Below are 20,615 nucleotides of genomic sequence, written 5' to 3'. Positions count from 1 at the left end.
GCTTTTTAAAAGCCCGCCTTAACCTGTTTGATATTATAGAAGATTTTCTCGCACGGTGGTTGGCCGGTTCTTGCACGCTCGGCTCAGGCGGAACGTGACAATGAGTCATGCTTTTTCGTGCGTGCAGCCGGCGTTCATCGATTTATAAGACGTTATTACGTCAAAAAAATAAATTATTTAATATTCAATTATAATTTTTATGGTTAAAAACAATTGGGATTAAATAAAACATCAACTAAAATATAAAACTACTCGCCAATTATCGTAAGAAATACTCAATAGTATCTCAAACAAGGTATTGCACATATGCAAAAAAACAATTAACAATAGCCATGTTTCCTACAAAGTTACAATATCCTTCTTGTAGTATTACAAACTATTTCTTGCTAACTGTTTTCCATAGGAATCTTTTGTTAAAGTAGCCTATATCTAGCTAAAAAATTAAAGACAAAAAGGTAGGCCTAACACGTAGACCAGACACACGATTGTGAACACTACCTGTGCGAATTAAGTTAACAGTGCAATGTTTTGTGTTAGTTTAAGCTAATGAAATTTCACAATGAATCTAGAGTGTTAGTGTTAGTTTTTAAGCATTTTTACTATGATTCTCCCGCTACAGCTATCAGCAGCCTGTAAACACTATTATTGAAGACATTAATTAGAATAATATAAGTCATGCAAAATTTTAATGAACAATATTGAAGGAAAATGTTAACATTTTCATTACACATTATGTACAGTCATTGCAAATTGCTTGTCTAGATAAATACGATTATTTTTTTAAAGCAGAAAATACATGAGAAATGTTATGTCTCGGCAACTTCTTACCACCATTAAATATAACTAAAAAATACACACTGTGATAAAAGTTTTTTTTACCTCAACAAAGTATTCGTTTGTATATGGCGAAATAAATTAATTTTGTTGAGATAAAACTAATATTTTGTAGTAGATATTATATATTTTTGATTCAATAAAATGATTTTGTCAACTCAACTCTGTATTTTGTTAGGAATAACAAATCAATTTGTTACTAACCAAATTTGGCTAAGCAAAAAAAAATTGTTTTGTTATATCAAGTAAATATTGGTTTCGCCACATATAAAGAAATATTTGTTTGATTCAAAGAAACCTTTTTCTCTGTGCGTTTTCCAACTCCCGCAAAAATGCCAGTTTTCTCGGTTTTGACTGGCCTTAGCGTAATGCGTCCGTTAAAAAATAAAATTGGTAGGCTACATTCATTTCTCTTCTATGCGCACGAACTACTGTACTACCTATGTTGTAAATCAGTAGGTTCGAACGAAATCATGGCGGTTAAATCTTGTGCACAATACCCGTGTTCTAGATTACTGTCTTTCTTTTCTTTATTCTTTTTTTCCCATTGTGAATGCTCCCTAAGGTGCCCGCCAATTCAGGGGTGTGTTTGTGTCAGCGAGGCGGGATGGTAATTGCGTCGCTCGCTGGTGCTTCTAGCGCGATATCGCCTCTAAGCTAAAGTCTGTGTATATACTATGAGATTTGAGCGGTAACCTTAGCATTATATGGCGGTGGGATGAAGATATAGATTTAATGCAAGTCCCTTGAGTTGTTTCAGCAATCTTCACCGGTGTTTCATGCATAAGAATTATTTATAAAACACGCGGTTTAGCCATTTTCACTCTCCTTAAAATACGTTTTTAAAAACGAAATACGGTGACTGAAATTCTCATCTTTCCTGAGCGTATTCTTTAATGCTTTTCCTAAACAGATCCCACTCAGTTATCATGAGCGATTTGGAAATCGCGTAATTTTCTTCTGAAGCTCTGGGCACCACATGCTGCGTCCTTTAAGTGGGCTCAAATTCTTTAGAGTTATACTTCTTTATGCGTGCTATGAAAAACCGATGAGAGTGAATTTTTAAATTGCGCGCGCACCATGCAACGAAATTTTTACAGTATAAAATAAAGTATACATACAAAAAGAAAGGGGTCCATAGAAATAAAAATTATATGTGTGCTTTTGAATAGTACACTTACTCTTTCAAGTATATTTTCAAGTTTATTTAAGTGAGGTTAGGTCCCCATATGTATAATTTATTTGCATAATAATTTATAATTTATTACATTATTTTGTAATATTAAACTAAGATTAAGAATTAAGAATGAACATCCAGCATAGTTATATGATTTTCATTAGATATTAATTAAAATTTATCTCAATATTTCACTAAATTATATTTAAAATTAAAAAAAATAGTACGTTTGAATTTATACTTCACCATCCGTATTTATATTATCACTCCGGTCCTTTTATTATTTTATTTCTATTAATTTTTTGCATGCAAAACTAAAGTAACTTTTTATCACGCCAAGTAGGTAAGCATGACTAACGCGTGTACAGAAGTACACGCACCCATATGAGCAGCAGGATGTCACAAGTTAGTACACTCGTACTAGATCTAGTATTTTTATAAGTTTTTATAGTGGAGTACATTTACGCTCAGATCTAGTACTTTTTTCCTTTAATATAATAATATTACAGTAACTCAAATATGTTTTATTATTAAGTGTGATTATTTTTAAAAAATTATGGAATGTAGGTATGTGTGTGTGGTGTGATATTTAAGTTAGAGCGTTGAAATGTCATAATAGCTTCCTAAATTGTTAAAACCGTAAGAAATTATAATTTAGTACTTTTTTTTTTCAAATCTAGTACTTTTTTCTCGCCTGAATTGGCATGTCCTTGTGGATACCCTGATGAGCAGTTCCGGGGTGTTGCTCCGGTTGGACGGTTGGCAGCGCCGCCCGTTGCGGAAGTCCAAACAAGTCGCCACCGGCGTTGCCCGGCTGACGTCACCGTCGACCGGAGATGAAGAATGTGCTCTGCGCGGGGTTGGCAAACCTGCCCCGACCTGCGTCCCCGCTTCTGGCTCGCAGACACATCCCCGCCGGAGCCGCTCGACTCGTTGCTAGGGACCGGAAAAATTCGCGGGTTCAATGCCCTGTAGGATGAACTCCATAGTTATACGTACACTCGGTCGAATGTCCCCCACTCATTGGCTGCTGTCTTGTGAGACGTCCCAACAACGTAGCAGCTTGTGATTCGATAAAGCTATGGTTTTGGTGTTTCTTAATTGGCCCAGAGTCATCCAGGTGAGTTGCGAGCCAATAGCAGAGGCAGCACTGAGGTATAACTATTTGTATTTTAGCCTATCGCGAAATGAATTCGCGAATTTTTCCGGTCTCTACGTCATTGCGAAACAACCAACCACGTCATTTCTTTTCCTTTTAGACTACAGCCATTTTTAATATTCATGTAAAATTACAGATATTGTACATTTGTGTATTTACATGAAAACACTCTATCACTACAAAATACTATTTGCAATAAATCTGGGTTCAGATGCTTTCCTTGTCCCAATAGTTAAAGTTATTTGTAAACCATTCCCCGCATAACATTCTAGAATTACTTAACTGCATAATGAAATAAAGCTTAATTATTGAATATTCAATTATCTTTTCCATTGTTAAAAAATATGTTTTAATGAAAAATCAACTAAAATATAAAACTTATGCGTTAATTTTTGTAAGAAATACTCACTATTATCTCGAAAAAAACGTATTTCATATGTGCAAAAATAACACAGGCATGTGTTGAACAAATTTACAAAATGTTTCTTGTAGAATAACGACATATTTCTTGGCAACTGGTTTCCAATGGAAAGTTTTGTTAAAATTATTTTTTCCTGGTGCGGGTCAGGCGTGACGTCACTCCAGCCTGCCAAGCGCCGCTACGCTGTTGTGACGGCCAAGGTCAAGGTGCCCAACTTTTCATCCAAGGGCCAGCTGTAGGTCAGTAAGGCTTGTGTTGGTTCGTCTCAGGCCTGGCGGAAGACGTAGGCTATATCCTAGTAATAACGCAGGTTGAAACATACTTACTTGAATTGCAGTAGCGAGATAAAAATTTATTGACTGAAAAAAATACATATACCTACTTATAAATTTTTTTCTAACATGTAGAAATTTTTTGGCTTCATTTCTCTTTGTACGACTCATTACTTACTAGGCTGAAAACGTAACAAGGTCTTAGACTTAAATCCTATTTAAAAGTACTGGAAAAGTAAAAAATTCTGAGTTACGGTGGTGCTTGTCTTACATTCCGTCTTTTGCTATAGTCGCTTTGGTGTTCATTTTCCAAGCACCAGCACAGCACTTACAGCAGCTGGAAAACACGTAGCGACCGGCAGGGAAGCAGCATTCAGCCTAACCCATTGTTGCCGGGCCTGGAGGGAATGAATTGGATCGACGCGACGGACGGTTAGATTCGCAGTATGAGACGAAGTTCGAGTAACTTATTTCGTAGATGACGCAAATGTTTACAAAACTAAAAAAAAAACTTTTAAGGACACGAAACCAACTTTAAATTACTTGCAAGTTAGCATATTTGAACGAGTTACACGTACCTAATTGCATGGGCGTACATACCGGAGGGGGGAAGCAGGGGGGCAACCCCCCCCCCCCCAGGAATTAAGGGGGACCTGCCTGGACTTGCTAAAGCGTGACTGCGAAACGGGTTAGATGTCAAAACTATGTTTTACGAGGATCTTTCTGTGTAAGTATTTTTAAAGTGTTCTTCTTATTGCAAACGTGTAGGCCAAAGCATGGGCAGTATACAACATACAAGCACTGTGTCCAGAGATGAGGTGTCGGTTAACCCCATGTGCAAAACTCTCGGGCTGCCCCCCTCCCCCTCCCCATGCGAATACTACAGATTTGCGCCCCTGCGTGATTGTGAAACTGCTTCTTCTCCTTGTTCACGACTATCCCCGGGAGTCACGCGTCAAGAGCACTGCAGGTCAGTCACACACGTGAAGCAACTGGCGGCCAATATGTGCTTCACGTCCATTTCACTGGCCGACGATAATACCCAAAACAATCACGTGTCTAGTTACAGAGAAGGCAGAGAGCTAAAAGAAACGCGGATTGTGTCGCTGTAGCAAAATGTTTTCAATGAAATAATTGGGGAGAAACTATTTTTTCTTTCAAATATTTTTCGAATGTGTTACTAGCCCCAATTATTGCAATGAAATAATTTTGCTACAGCGAGAAAAAAAAAAACTTTGTGGTGGTTGTAGAACGTCATACATTTCAACATAATGTCTATGTTCAGTGTTCTATCTTAAATACTTTTCATAGTATTTACAATGAAACAAAGACGAATACCAGCCTTGAGAAGCACTTTAGACCATACCTAAGTCGTATAGAGGGTTTCAACTTATTTTGTCGTGATGAACGTGCAGCATCAGTTTGTTGGTCGCATTCAAACTCACTCTGTGTGTGTTGGAAAAATTCTCCTCTTTTGAAAAAAAATGAAACTTGTTGCCGACCAGACATACACATACAACTTACAGACGTTTATAAAAGAAAAATATATACGCAAGAGCAGATTTTATATATAATAATAATATATACATATTATATATATTATATATATAATAGGTGTATATTTCCCTATCGCGATTTTACATTAACGATTTACACTAAACCGTTTTAGCAATTTTAATTTCTACCAAAAAAAAAAAACCAACTGGAATTCATATCAAAAGGTGGAACATAATGTGTACATGATTAGTTTCTTTATTTTGTTGCACTGTCTCTACCGTTAGTTTCAGAGAAAAACCTGCAAACATCCAAGGATCTGATAACATTAGGCTACGTAAATATTAGAAATGGTTTTCACCGTTTAGCTTGTCAACACATGATTCAGCGTTTGTTTGGATATGATTTAGACTGCAGATGCATATACCATAAGTAGGCATGTATTTCATGCAAACATAAAGCACTTTCTTACCATTAATTCTGCAAGTTTAGTTTAAATTATTTCTTTTTTAAAAAAAAGTGTAAGATGTTATTTTTTTTAAAAAAAAATCACGTTCATGTAGTTCTAGTGGCTCGAATTTCCACCGAAATTAAAAAAATAGTAACATATGTTTGGTATTGAGAATTTTAAAGATCTGTAGCGACTTTAAATGTCGGCTGGGATGCCACAAACGTCTGAGACTCAGACCCAAACGCCATGATTTTATGAAATTTTTTTTCCCAGTCCAGATGATTATCCATACTGGGATAGAAGAATAGTTGTAGAAACTCACAAGTAACACATATATAGATCGTCAATTTAGGGACAGTTACCTATCGGATTGGTTTGTGGAACATCACAACTGTTCCTGTAACACGAATGGAACGGTAAGGCTGTAAACACAGGTACCTATGTCATGTGCAATCGCCGTTACTCAAATTAGTTCAGTTCTACCTTGTAAACCTATTACAGAATTGTCATTTTCTACTTTCTCTGTGAGATTTCCTTAGTGACGAAATATTTTAAAAGTTTGCATTTACGAACTGATTTGTATGACAGAAAATAAAATTTTGTGAGTAACCGTAATGCACGTAAACAAAATGTTTAAGTTATGAATAATCAACTTCTTTATTTTACAAATGTAAGGTATTATTAACTGACATCTGGAGAATTAAGTTGCTTAATAGCATACATGATGTCTAGCACAACCCGCAAAAAAAAAACTCTAACTTTTCCTTTACTTGTATGCCTAGGTGTTTTATAATTTTACATTTACCAACACATCCATTTAAACCCATCAGAAAACAAGTATAACGTTTTTCACTACTTTATAACATTATTAATTACGCATACTTAAATATAGTGCAAATCGATTTCAGGAGTAAAAATAAAGTGGAAACTATGCACGAAGTGATATTCCTTACATCACTTTCCGTGAACCCATCCCAGACGGGATTCAGTCTAACATGCCATAAGCACGTCTATTCTCTAAAACACTTGGCAAATCACCATTGCAACATCACGAAGACTGACCCTGCATAGTTAGTACGTTAACGATACAGTGAGTCTTTGCCTAACGGATTCATTTAAATTCCATGACCCAACTTATATGTCCCTAATCAAGCCGTGATTTTTTTTAAAAATTAAAATTTCGGGAAAATGCGTTTTTTTTCCCAGAGCATAATGTGTAAAATTCTTAAGTGTGTACTGTAACACTCTGTCTCATGGATAATGTTTATCATTTCTTTTATTTAGGTGTTGTTTCTAAAATTTTAACCCGATGCCTCCCTTGCATTTTTTGTCATGCCGTAAATATATATATAGGCCTGTATATATTTTACATTAATTCACTTCGTGTAATATAATGGGTGTAAGAAGTCACGCAAGCGACCATAATTACGAAGATTTGCGCGCCTTTTAACACCTATGAGTTTACATTAAGTGTAGGATCTGTTCAAAACATTTTTTGGCAGAACTTCAAACGCAAAATAAGTATCGAGTTAAAATTTTAGAAAAAGCTCTTCAATAATGTTAACTTAATGACTGAAATACGAACCAAAAATAATTTTTAAAAGGTGAGTGAGATCGAGCCTTTAATAAATAATTTCTAACTCTAGGTACTTGTAAAAGCACTTTTTAGTCTAAGAAATTTATTTAACGGAAGAAAAAACTAATTAATCGTACGTATGACTTCATACTTTCCAGGGGCTCATCAATGTTATCGAGAATAACGCTGCACGCGGAACATGCAGATACAGCACCGTTTAGCAATATAATGAGATGATAGAGATGCAAGGGAGGTATCGAGTAATAAAAAATTGCCTTTAAATAAAAGTAATGAAGAAAAAACGAGGGGATAAATTCAACACGGCGTGTGAGAGCGATGGTGATGGCTGTTGACACTCGCCCCGTGGCGTGCCGTTACGGGCCGGCTCCAGCGAGGGGCGTAAGTGCCGGCCGCGCAGCTGGGCTGGGGTTAACGGTCCCGGGGATCGATCCTAGTACCCGCCGCGCGGGAGGAGGGTGGAGGGGGGCGGCTCTCGTACGGGAATGCGCCCGAGATGAACGACGGCAGATTGCTTACCGACACCAGCTGCCCGATCCTCTCCCCCCTCTCCTACCAGGGGGGAACACGACCCCCCACCCCACGGGGCGATGTGACCGTTACGCCAAACTGCACGACCCCCACGAAACATTTCGCCCTCCCCCCCATCAACCCCCTCCACCAGACACCGCGCGCGGAAAAACACACACACGCGCGCGCGCGGTGCTCCTTCGCCCGCGTGTGTTAAACTGCACACCTGTTCGCACTCGTGCCCCGACAACCCCTACTTTCCCCCTTCTCCCCCGGCGGTGCCGCCCCCCTCCGCCCGCTGATCACACCCCCTCCGGCCCGCTACTGGGCGAAGCCGCGCGAGGGGCCGGCGCGCGCGATTGGCCGCGCGCCCCCGGTGACGTAGCGGGCGCGCGATTGGCCGGCCGGCACGTGCGGGCCCCACGCTCGCGGCGGAGAGGGGGAAAGCCGCTCCGCGCACCGTTTCTCTCCTTCCCCACCTGACGAGCAGCTGGAGAGAGATTCTGGAGGAGGAGGAGGGGTGGGAGAGAGAGAAAAAAAACGAGTATCTGGAGCGCCGCGCCAGTCAGTCGGCAACCGGGCTCCGATGAGGTTGGACGTGCCGCGCGCTCGTGTGGAAGCCAACACAGCCAGAAAGAAGGAGTCCGTAGCGGAAGAATTCAGCGTCCGCGATCTTCACCGTGAACTCTCGATGACTTCTCGTCGGTGACATCTCGCGAGTGCTGTGCCTTCTTTTTTTTTTCTACATATAGCTTTTATTATTTATTTATTTATTCTTGACGTAAGACACCCCCGATCGTCTTTCTGAAAGGGAAGGATAAGTTATCAACAAGTGCAGCCAGCTTCCTGGCTGGGACTACATTTCGCTCGGGATAACTTGAACAAGCCGAGTGAATGTTTGTGAAAGAAGCAGCCATGCCTCGCTCGTTCCTCATCAAGAAGAACAACTACAGCCACTGTCCGCTGAAGAAGAGGCCGGTGCCCATGTACAAGGACATCGACGATGACTTGAAAGGTAAGGCCCGACAGACCGTAGTGTGTGTTGCCGTGTTGACCTTTGAAATGGTTGTTGACATTTGTTCGTTTACCCCGTATGCGGTGAATTAAAGGCCGTATTTGACGACATGTAGCTATTCCGTGACACTTTCCGTCCTCATCTGTTCACTGCCACGAGTGGTTACATTCGTTCTTCGCCTGTTATCGCCGTCAAGATAACCACGTGGTTCGTTAAGCTGCTTGTCTTCGCTCTGCGCGGCGACATCGCTTCAGCTTTCACCTCCGCCGCAGGAGAACTCGCCCACCTCATATCAGATCTAGCTCGCACGATAGTCCTACTGAGGATTGTTTCATGACGTGGAAAAAAAAAAGCCGTCTGCTAATTTTTTCCAATTTCTGACCAAAGCACACGTTACAGGTTTTTAATAAGTGGCAGGCGGATTTAGACGAGAGACTCCACGCAGATCTGGGCATATCGAGAGCAGATGTCATTAGTTCGTTGATCGCTGACATTTAGTAGTCTTGTTTGATGGTGGGATGTGATTGGACACTTAGTTTTATTTTATTTTTTTCCCTGGTTGGTTTGCCATTGTTCGAGGCCCACTAGAGAGCATGGTGCAGCCTCTGATCAGATTGCTGAAGTCGTGCAAGGAAAACAGGTGTTCGGGTTTTTTTTTTTTAAGTGTTGCTTCATCAACTCGCTAGTTAATACGGTCACGCGACTTACCTCCCTTGCCACTCGCGGTGACGTATGGCCCGTCGGGGGTCAGAGGTCGGCGCAGGACGCGAAACGACGTCACATATGGCCACATCTTTGTTTCTCCCAGCCCGGCCGAGACTTGACCGATGGCGTGGAGAAGCTGTCTGTAGGGGGAAGGGGGGGGGGCTACCGCAGCTGCTGCGCGCACATGCGCGTGTTTCGTGAACTTTCACCGTCACGTCGCCGCCGAGCCTGTGTGCGGGGGAGGGGCCGGCGGCTCGTTCCGCGCACGAGCGCAATGCTGCCCGTCCGCACGAAGCCTTGTTCCGTTTCCCTGCACTCCGCGCGCGCTTTCTGACGCCTTGTCAACACAACTATCGTTATGTGCCCCGATTTTATTTTATTTTTGCTCTAATAAAAATAAAAAAATTAACATCGTGTGTTTTTCATATTTCGTACCTGTAGTAATGTGGCTATAAATTATCAGGAAATGTGATGTTATGACGTAAGTAAAATCACTTTCCTGACTATGATGGTCAATAAATATTGATTGTAATTACCGTCTTTAAACAGTCACTTACACAACATAATAGAGCTGTAAAACAATTTCAACCAATATGTTTGGGTGTCTCGCAAGCATGGCGCAGATCAGCTGCTGTGGAAAAAAAACGGAACAACGTTCATGCAACGCGGTGCGCCTTCAGCTCGACCCGCACGTATCACGCATGCTCGCGCTGGAAGAGATCGCTCGCGCCGCATCCACAGCTGTTCGAACCTCCGCACGCTCAACTGTCACTTGTGTTCTTTCTCGTTCCAAGGTCAGGAACCCCACGTGGCCAGACGTGAAATTCCTCCCGTCCTCAAGGCTTTTTTTTTAACTGCTTCCTTCCTGTAGAAGCTGGATGAATGAACGTAATATTTCCATTTCTTTTTCGTCCTCTTTCGGATGTTTGTTTGCTTGATTTGCATAGTACCAACCATCTATTTTACTCTCACTTTGGCTACTTGTAGATTAGCGTTAGTAATGCATGTTTAGATATTAACGTTTTCATTTAATTTTTTTTTTTTTTAAATTATAATAAAAGAACACTCTAAGATTACCGTTGCTAAAACACACACTTATGTAGCCGACTTGTTAATATATGGAAAATCATTTCAGTAGTCTGTAAAGAGAATGGTAAAAGTTTTCAATTAATACTAAAGTTCAATTTTAAAATAATTTGATGTCCTGATTTTTTTTAGGAGCTCATAAATTTTTCATTGCCTATCGGTAGGCCTACTAAGTAACGACAGTACATACATTTTTCATCTCACAAGTGAACATATGGGGAAGAACACAAATTTTTTATGTCCTACGTATAAATTTAGGGAATTTTTTTTAACAAATTGTTATTTTCGCACTTATCTATGTTTTATTCTGGGTTTTATACTACTATAATTTTTACCCTATATAAATAAAAGATTTTATAGTTAAAATTTACATGAAAAACTGGGCCTACATGAATTCTTGAAGTTATACTTCTTTAGGAGCGTTGGGAGTGAAATCTTAGCTGTGGATACTCGCATGCATGCGCGAACGTAACTACTTGCAAACGGTAGTTAGGTATTTCTCTGGAGACAGGATCTCGATAAATGTTAGATCAGCGTGTGTTATCCATATTTATTGCTTTAGTGAACATCACCGGACATACACAGGCTGAAGTTACTAAAAATAAAACTTTATAATATTAAAACTACCCATAATATTTTTTATTAATATATAGTCATGAGAAGAAACAGTGGCGACTTAAAAAATACGTTAGAATGCTGGCATTCGAATTGATAATGATGTACTTCATATCCAAATATTTATCACACATTAGTGACTCAAGAAATTATTTGTAATATTTATTAGATGCCATATTTAATGAAAGAATATCGTGATAAAATTTTCTGTGTTGAATCAGCTCAATAAGGTAAAGGTTTGCACGAGGTGTGTACATAGGTACTTATATAAGTCATTTAAGCAAAAACGAATATGCAAACATATTCCTTCTGGCCCAAGTGTTTTAAAATGTTTAAGGTTAAATTTTCCAACACGCGTAGCTTACATAAGTTCACACATCTTTTTTGTTTTATGACTTTTTTACTGACAAAAATTTTGCGTCTCACCTACGAATGCTTCACGCACGCCCTGATTGATATCATGCTGGTTCATCTTTAGGGCGGAAAATTGGGAGATAAAATATATAATTTACACAAATGTATCAAGATCAGAAGACATTTTATAGTAGGCCTACCTATAAAAAATAAATCTTCACTAGTTTGGTTCCAGTTAAGTTGTGTGTAATCCTGCCAATTTTAGCTAACAAAAACACAAGCTGAATCAACCGATTGAATATATTCTATTGGTTAAGATCAACTACAATTTTAAAGTACCAAAGACTCAAATATGACGAGGCTAATGTACTAAGTCTTAACTTGTCATTTATTATGGTAACGTGAAAATGAAAGAGCTATAATTGTTGAATACGAATCGAATTACAATTTTGTAATACCTTTTATAAACCACTTGTTTGTTTGCTCCTCGTCTTATTTAAAAATTGAGTAAGTAAATGCGAGCTCACATATAATATTAATTTGTAATATCACTGTCACAAATATTTATCGGTAATATTGCGGCTGGTATTTTAGAGTGATTTTGAAGCAAGCATGAAATCCAACGCGTAGGTACTGTATGATAATCATTCCACAAGCCATTAGACGTTAATACTTTAGCCGTGTTTCTCATAAATCACGCTTTATGAAATAAACGTATCAGCTGGTTATTTTTAACAGCTGTATTTTAAAAGCACAACAAAATGACTTCTTATGGTTGGAACGAATAGGCAGAGAAAAATTGTAAACGCTCATTACACCGTAATGTCCGCAACAGCGGTTTCTTTCCTTGTCATTGGTGATCGTCTGCAAGATAAGCGGTTATCTTATTAGAGCAAGCCATTCAGGGCGTGTTTGTTTCCGCACTGAATGCCTGTGATTCGTGCACCAACAATAACATGCAATAAACTTAGAGTATTAAATTACGTTTCGATTTCGTCAGCAAACCACAATAAGTACTTTAAAATATTTTAGTTAGATTGTCATTGGCCTTCAACGGCTTGACTTCAATCCTTTAATCTGGTAAAAACCATATAATTTTAGGGTAGAGAACGCGTGCAAATAGTAACAAATTTTTGCGTCCAACATTGAACAGCTAATTTGTCTAAAGAACTGTATAAAAAATATTTTATTGCAGAATTCAGACGCAGTTGGTGCATTGGTTAATTTTAAAATCTAATAGGTGGTCCTTGGTTGGAATATTAATGTAAAATTTGTCTGATCATGTTTATTACATAAAAATATATCTGTATCATGTAACGAATTAAGATTTAATAATTACAAAAAAAGTTCAAACTTCTCAGTATAAGCCAATATGCCATACGAACGTAAGATGACCATTTACATCAGCAGATTCTAAACATCATTAAGCAATGATAGACTTATGCAGAAAGAAGAGCATCAGTGGTACTTCCGGTGTATTTTATTTGAGTCAAAATCTTTTTATCGTCACTGTTTTAAATTAACGAATTAAAATATTTAAACATCCTTAGTCTTTAAAAAATTCCACCGGTGAAGTCAAATCTTAAATTACAACAAAACTTTATCAGTTTACAGAAAAGAACTTGTAAATTTTTGAGTCGAAATTGTGCAAATAAAAAAAATTTATAATTTCTACCATAGCACTGTCTTCTGTTTTCTATAATCCGATTTGTTTAAAGACATTTCAGGTCTTCAATTTGTTTCATTTGTGTCGGAAGAAAATGGTAATTCATCTGTTGCGAGATTTCGGCTTAAAAACTAGGCCTATGCATTAAACACAAAGAAATCTCATTCATTAACGAAATACGCTACACATCAACAACATTAACAGTTAAAAAGTACGTAAAAAAATTTAATTTAATAATAAAATTAATAAGCGTCCACTACGCAAGAACAGGTAACAATGTAAAAATAAACATCAGCATTTTATCCGCAATTTATTGGTATCGTTAAATTATTCCTAATCTTTGTTGTGCAAATCCAAACCTTTTATAATATCGATACAGGCATTTCCTTATTAGTTTCATGTTTCAAGCACAATACCGTAAAGTGTATAGAGGGCATAAACGTCACCCTAAACTTGCTGGCTCGCTAGTCATAAGGTTGCATGCCGGGTGTCGGTTGAGTAGTTTATGAACCGAGGCTCGGAGCGGGCGTGTGTGTGTGAGAGTGTGTAGTCGCGTGCGTGCTAACGCGTGCCGCGTGCTGCTTGCCTCCAGGAGAACGCGCCGACGAGTGCTCGGAGCCGGAGAACCTCAGCACCAAGCCGCAGGACCTGAGCCTGGCCGCCCAGAAGGCGGTGACGCCCTCCACCGCCGCCCCCGACGAGCACGCCGCCCCCGCGGCGACGCCGCCCCACCCGCAGCTCATCAAGACGTCGGCGGGGCCCCTGGAGCCGCTCAACCTCAACACGCAGGCGGAGGCGACCGCTCTGCCCCACCACTACCCCCACCACCACCACCACCACTACGCCGCGTCGCCCCGCCCCCAGTGGGCGTCGCCGCCGCCGCACTACCCGCCGCCCTACTTCACCTTCAACTACCCGTACCCGCCGCCGCCGGCGCCGCCCGAGCTGTACGGCCACGGCTACGCCCCCGCCGCCGCCGCCGGAGTCTACCCCGCCGGCCAGCTGTCGCCGTACGCCCCGCGCGAGGCGGCGGCGTCCTCCCCGCCGCACCGCCCCCACCAGCCGCGGCCGTACGCCGCCGCCGTGTACCCGCACTGCGGCCTGTCGCCGTCGTCGCCGCACTCGGCCTTCCACTCGCCCGAGGACCTGTCGTCGCCCGGCAGCGTGGGCAGCTCTTCCTCGTCGGGCGGGGAGCGGCGAGGCAAGGAGCCCGCCCCCGGCGCCGCCCCCAGGTACCACTGCCCCGACTGCTCCAAGTCCTACTCCACCTACTCGGGCCTCACCAAGCACAAGCAGTACCACTGCGGCGGCGCGGGAGCTGCCTCCCAGGCAGCCGCCGCCAAGAAGTCCTTCAGCTGCAAGTTCTGCGAGAAGGTGTACGTGTCGCTGGGCGCGCTCAAGATGCACATCCGCACCCACACGCTGCCCTGCAAGTGCAAGCTGTGCGGCAAGGCCTTCTCGCGGCCCTGGCTGCTGCAGGGCCACATCCGCACGCACACGGGCGAGAAGCCCTTCTCGTGCCCGCACTGCCACCGCGCCTTCGCCGACCGCTCCAACCTGCGCGCGCACCTGCAGACGCACTCCGACGTGAAGAAGTACTCGTGCCCGGCGTGCGGCAAGACCTTCTCGCGCATGTCGCTGCTGGCCAAGCACTCTGACGGCGGCTGTCCGGGGCGGCTGTCCGCCTCCAGCCCGCCGCCCACGACCTTGGAGCACCTGGCCGTGTACTGATCTCCTCCCGCCCCCCGCAACACATGGCCCACATTTTCAAAAATAAATGTTACGTAGAAATCATCCCTACAGTTGAGCTTTGCAGCAGATACAATACCACTTTAAAATAAACATTTTTTTTTTCACGGTTATTCCACACCCGCCAATTGTGAAACAACTTTAAATTATTTTAATTTTACAATAATGTTGGTAAAACTGCTTCAGCCAAACCCAAAATTATTTCCATGTACGCAACCTGTTCTAATCTTGGTTTTTTTGTTCAGACTATTCATTGCAGTTTTAGCAATGATTTTTTTTTAAATTCATAAGTAATTTTTGTGTTTGTAGCACGGACCTTAAAACTTCAAACGTATACGGTAGACATGAGGCAAAGAATTTCTGGAGCCTTGCTTGAATTAGTATGCTTGCACGTCGTCGTCGAAAACTATAAATTTTTATAAACGGTTAGAAGTTTGAATGTGTCATGCTTAAGCCTAATAATGTTTTCTAATTTATACGAAATAAATGTTGAATGAGACCCTATTCAGCTGCTAGAAAATAAAAAAATACAATTCTTTGAAAGCGTTTGAGACATATATCTTTTTATTTATTTTGGTTTAAAACTACCATATTAATTGTTTTTTTGGGAAAACTGACATTTATTCTACGGAAGACACAGTATATTTTATATGTTTGATTCGAAAGCGTTTCGTTAAACTAACCCCATTTTTTTTTGTTAATGAAGTTCGTCAAAGAATTAAGGCTTCTAAAGATACTATGTTTGGCCAGTTTGGCAGTTAATGCTTAGTATTTATATTTCATTGACAAAACGATATAACGGTTATTTACAAATTTTAATTCAGGTTCATTCTTCTATTTTAACATACACGGCGAATATATGACACATTGAAATTTTACATCCTTTACGAAGGAATGCGAGCTGATGCTCCTCCAGAGAATTTTGAACACCTTCACTAATATTTAATATAATATCAAAACCAATACTTATTAAATTTTTTACGAACGAAGAAAGCGTTGAGGAGTTTCTTCTTCTAAGCGAAATTATAATTCAGTGTTTCGTCCTCATGTCTATTGTATACACCCTGCAAGCAAGTGATACTTATTTAATTTATTTTGTATTTGTTCTTTTTTATCTTTTTCTGGAAAAATATACAAAGTTGAAACACATTTTGTATGTAACTTAAACTCTGTGAATGTTAAATCTCTTGTTCAATTAGAACATTCATTTTAAGTCTGATTCATTAATTCATTTTCATTGTGTACGTTAGAAAAAAATCTGTTTATATTGTTATGCAAATAATTCCAATAATAACAGTCCATACAATATATTTTTGATGGTTAGTACCTATTGCATGTAAAGATTTGTGAAATTTAAACTGTATCTTTAAAGTATCTACGGCAGTTCCATTAAAAATTATAAAATTAATTTATTGTTTGAACAGTGTTTTGTACATTATGTACACAAGTAATTCATAAATGCGATTTGGCACAGTATGAGTTGTTACGTGATTAATGTATAAAAATTTAACTTATGTCTATAAACGTTTTTTTTTTTTCGCCTAATGCTAATATGGAGACTTGAAAGGTACAGTTTGCCATTATTTGTAACTTTAAAAAGGAAAATTTAAACTTGGCAATAAAAATATATGCATCAAGGTTAAACTAATCACTCACAATAATATTGTAGGCCTAATATTCGTCATATTTATTTACAATTTAAAAAAAAATACGTCTCATGACATTTTAAACGTCAAATAAAAACTATACTGAACCGTATTTTCGCAAACCATATATTGTCCCTAGCTGCATTGATTACTGTTTTTTTTTTTCTCGATGCCATTCCCGTTATCGAAACTGATACAAATGACTGACTTCTTGTACGTTTTGCATTTCTGCTGTGACGCTACAAGCACGTTAAAGACATTTTAACCACGAGCATTTGTTATATATTTAGTGCCTTTGTAACTACGTTGTCTTGATGAACTGATTGTTAAGTTGAATTTTTGCTGGTTGGTGGGCTGATGGGACTATTGGCGGTAGTGAATGTACATATTATGTGGTTTTTGATAGTCTTTTTTTTGCCATTCAAGTGCCTATTAAGATTGTGCCTTAAGTCAATTTAAATGTTACATGAAAAGACTGATTAACTGATTCTCATTTATTTTTTCGTGCAGAAACCAAATTGTTTAAAAAAAATTGCTGAAAGAAAGATGCACGTGAAACATAAAAGTACAAAAAAGGTGAAGGCTTTGTATTTAAAGTGATAAGTACATCACATTTGATGAAATGTTTTGATATTTTTCCCATCGCAACGATGCATCTTGCCATAAATATCTTACTTTATTATATTCCATGGGAATCATTGTATTTGTTGTGTTTATATGTAAATTATCATGTGAATAATACCTTTGCACCAAAGTGCCAAATTGTTCATTAAAGTTGGTTTCCATTCAGAGGACTATATGTTTTATAGTGCTATCTTCTTGTAAATTTTACTGTCTTAGAAAAAATAAATAACTATAAAAATGCAACAGGGTATCCAATATAGTTGGTGCTCTGCCTGCCATTTTGAAAACTAGTCATGAAGGAAAAGTGTACTTAGTGAACAGCTCAAATATAATATATATTTACAATTTGTAAATAATAGAGCTAGTTTGTACAGTGCCTTAAATTTTTTGTATTGTTCCAGCAAATTTATATAATACTTCATAAATTTTATATGATTGTAATAAAAATGTGTTTTTAAATAATTGTGTTTTATTTTATTGACCTTTCTAAGAGAATGATTTCAGTTCAAATCATATTTTTGCTTAAATTATTTAAAATAAGTTTGCGATTTTTAGTTACAGAAAAAATTACACTTGTTTTTATTACTACTAAAATTTTTAAGCATTCTGTTATATTTAGTGTTGAAAAATAATAATATTTGAGATTTTAAGTGTAGAAGTAATGACATTTTCAGAGTCGCTGTATGCAAAGTTTAATATGAATAAATGCTTAAATACACATTGTTACCCTACAAATAAACTATTTAAACTATCAAAATGAGAGAACTTAAACAGAATGATTGCATTTAAAATATATACATGGATTTATTAAAAACACATAACGGAATATGGCAAAACAATTTTTTAATCAAGAATGTGATTATATGTCAATTATAAATAAATGCAAATTAAGAAGACAATTGTTTTTAAATTTCACAAATATAACTATTAATTTAAAACAACAAATGCACTTCTACAATACGCTGCTCGTATAGCGAAAAAAAAATAGTTCTGACAGTTACTTAACATAGTTGCACTATCCAATATAAACTATGATGTCAGTTATGCGAATATACCAGACTTGAAGGCTGCAAATCTGAATTGACAATAGTCAGTGTAGCTAACAGAACTACCGCAGTTAGGTAACTTCAATTAAAAATAATTTGCAAAATGCTAAAAAAAAAAGTCAGAAAAAATAAAAGTTATTAAATTGGTAACAGCATACAAAAGTAATATACAACGGATGGAAAATTATAAAATAACCGATTTTAATTAGAAGGTAAGCTCACTACGCAATAAAAATGCACTTTAAAATTATCTTTATAGCCTAAGCCTATAGTAACTCTTAATATAAAAGTAGCTATAATTTTCTCTTCGATATTCGATTTAATTTTATAAACTTATGCTTATTTATGTTTTATCATGCTCAAACAGCATTCACAAACCTAATAATTTTAATCTTGACTGAATTTAGACAAGTGAATACAGGACATCAGTACCATGCGTGAAGAACTGAGGACGTCAATATATTGTATTAATAGACTAACTTATTCACAACAGGTACAGGCATATTGTATAGTATAACATTTACACACACACACACACATATATATATATATATATATATAAATTGGATGTTGGTACATTTGGGTGACGATAAACTCCGACACCGTTTGACCAATCGCACGAAAGTTGGCATATCGAAGTGTTTTTTTTTCATGGAGGATTTTATGGTATTCGTTTTATGTAACTTGCCGTTAGATGGCGCTGCAGCGCATCAATTTCTAAACCATTCAACCGATCGCTATGTGTAAACAGAAAATCATAGGTCATAGACATACAAATTTCTCTATGTCCACCACACTGTCATAAAGCGCTATCCATTATGCTTCAACTCACTGACAATATATCACCCTGTGTTCAGCCCGCAGAACGCCAGATACTGCAGCTTGTAACATATATTTTTAAGAGATGGTCTAGATAATACGCCACAAGTAGAGCTAAACAAGTGGTTAGCTTACTTCTCTCTATTAAAGCAATTGTTCATTATTCTTTCGAACTAACAAGCATGACTAAATAAGACACCCGTATCAAGGACACTGTAATTAGTTTGTTTTGTTGAAATTCGCTCACAAAATACTGATATTGTGGAAATCTCAGTATTATTTTTCTTCGGAACTCTTGTAAATTTGTAAATAATGTTAATGTATTTCTTATTATTTTTACTCTTTCAATAATAATGTACTTCTGAAGTAACCTAGCCAATCCGTTTCAGTACATTGAAATTAGGCCATACCTATAAATTTTTTTGTCTCTTTTTTTAGCCTGGAATATCTTTAATTACATGGCTTAATATTGATGTACCGTTTCAAAGTTGTTATACTTTTTAAATTATTTTTTATGTTTTTTAAATTATTTTCGAATATTCAAAAATATTAAAAAAATTTTAAAAAAAACTTCAGTAAAACTTTACTACGTTTTAATCTTAAAAACGTAGGTTTTATTTGTAATTTAATGTGAACTAAATAAAAAGGAACTGCGGTCTAAGAGCAAACGGAGACAAATGTTTGCAACATTGTTCTCATTTAGTTTACTGGCCCTTACATATGGCAGCACATATTATATAGTCGCGAATTATGAAAACACGTTTTAATACAGGTGGTAAAATCAAAGTTGTAAGCCTCAAGGAAGGGAAAAGAAACACAGTAAAAATATGTAGCTTACATGCGTTGTTCCTTAATAACAAATGTCTTTGTTTTATAAACGCGGAAACCTTTAAACTGGCATGCGAATAAAGTATTTTATGAACGAATACCTCAAACACACGCTTCGGCCAATATGCCTAATATTATTAGATATATTTATAAGTGATCGCGGTATTCCCATATTAAAAAAGTTTAAAATAAATTTTTCGATGTTAATATTTATGCTGATTTTACAATTATTTCTTTCTGTGATGTCTCAACAATTTACAGTAACAAATACCAAAATTCGTTATTTCATTGAAGCATATTTGTTTTATTTTTAGAATTTTGTGACCTATGATTCCAAACTGTATACATATCAGAAACATTATTTACTGTCGCAACATATGATCTACAAAAGAAAATCAAATAAGCATAGTCGAAGTCCAAGCCTTCTTGTTTATTGGTTTGCGGAAGGAAGGGGGGGGGGGGGGGGGTAAATACAAATCTCACGCAGTATTCCATCATCAGAACTAATATTATAATTTTAAAAATCTACAGTTCGTGGAGAAAGAAGGCA

General features: G+C 38.1%; 1 protein-coding gene across 1 annotated transcript; it reads left to right on the top strand.

The window, feature by feature from the left end:
• Positions 1-8,494: 8,494 nt before the first annotated feature.
• On the top strand, positions 8,495-17,803 carry LOC134537850 (zinc finger protein SNAI2-like). The gene is made up of 2 exons (XM_063378727.1): positions 8,495-8,927; positions 13,946-17,803. The coding sequence occupies exons 1-2, from the start codon at positions 8,807-8,809 to the stop codon at positions 15,082-15,084; spliced, it is 1,260 nt and encodes a 419-aa protein (XP_063234797.1). The 5' UTR covers positions 8,495-8,806; the 3' UTR covers positions 15,085-17,803.
• Positions 17,804-20,615: the final 2,812 nt, after the last annotated feature.

The sequence above is a fragment of the Bacillus rossius genome, chromosome 12 (assembly GCF_032445375.1).
Source record: "Bacillus rossius redtenbacheri isolate Brsri chromosome 12, Brsri_v3, whole genome shotgun sequence".
In the NCBI taxonomy this organism is placed as follows: Eukaryota; Metazoa; Arthropoda; class Insecta; order Phasmatodea; family Bacillidae; genus Bacillus; species Bacillus rossius.
The sequence above is the reverse complement of the archived record's forward strand: the minus strand, read 5'-3'. Positions and strand labels throughout refer to the sequence as shown.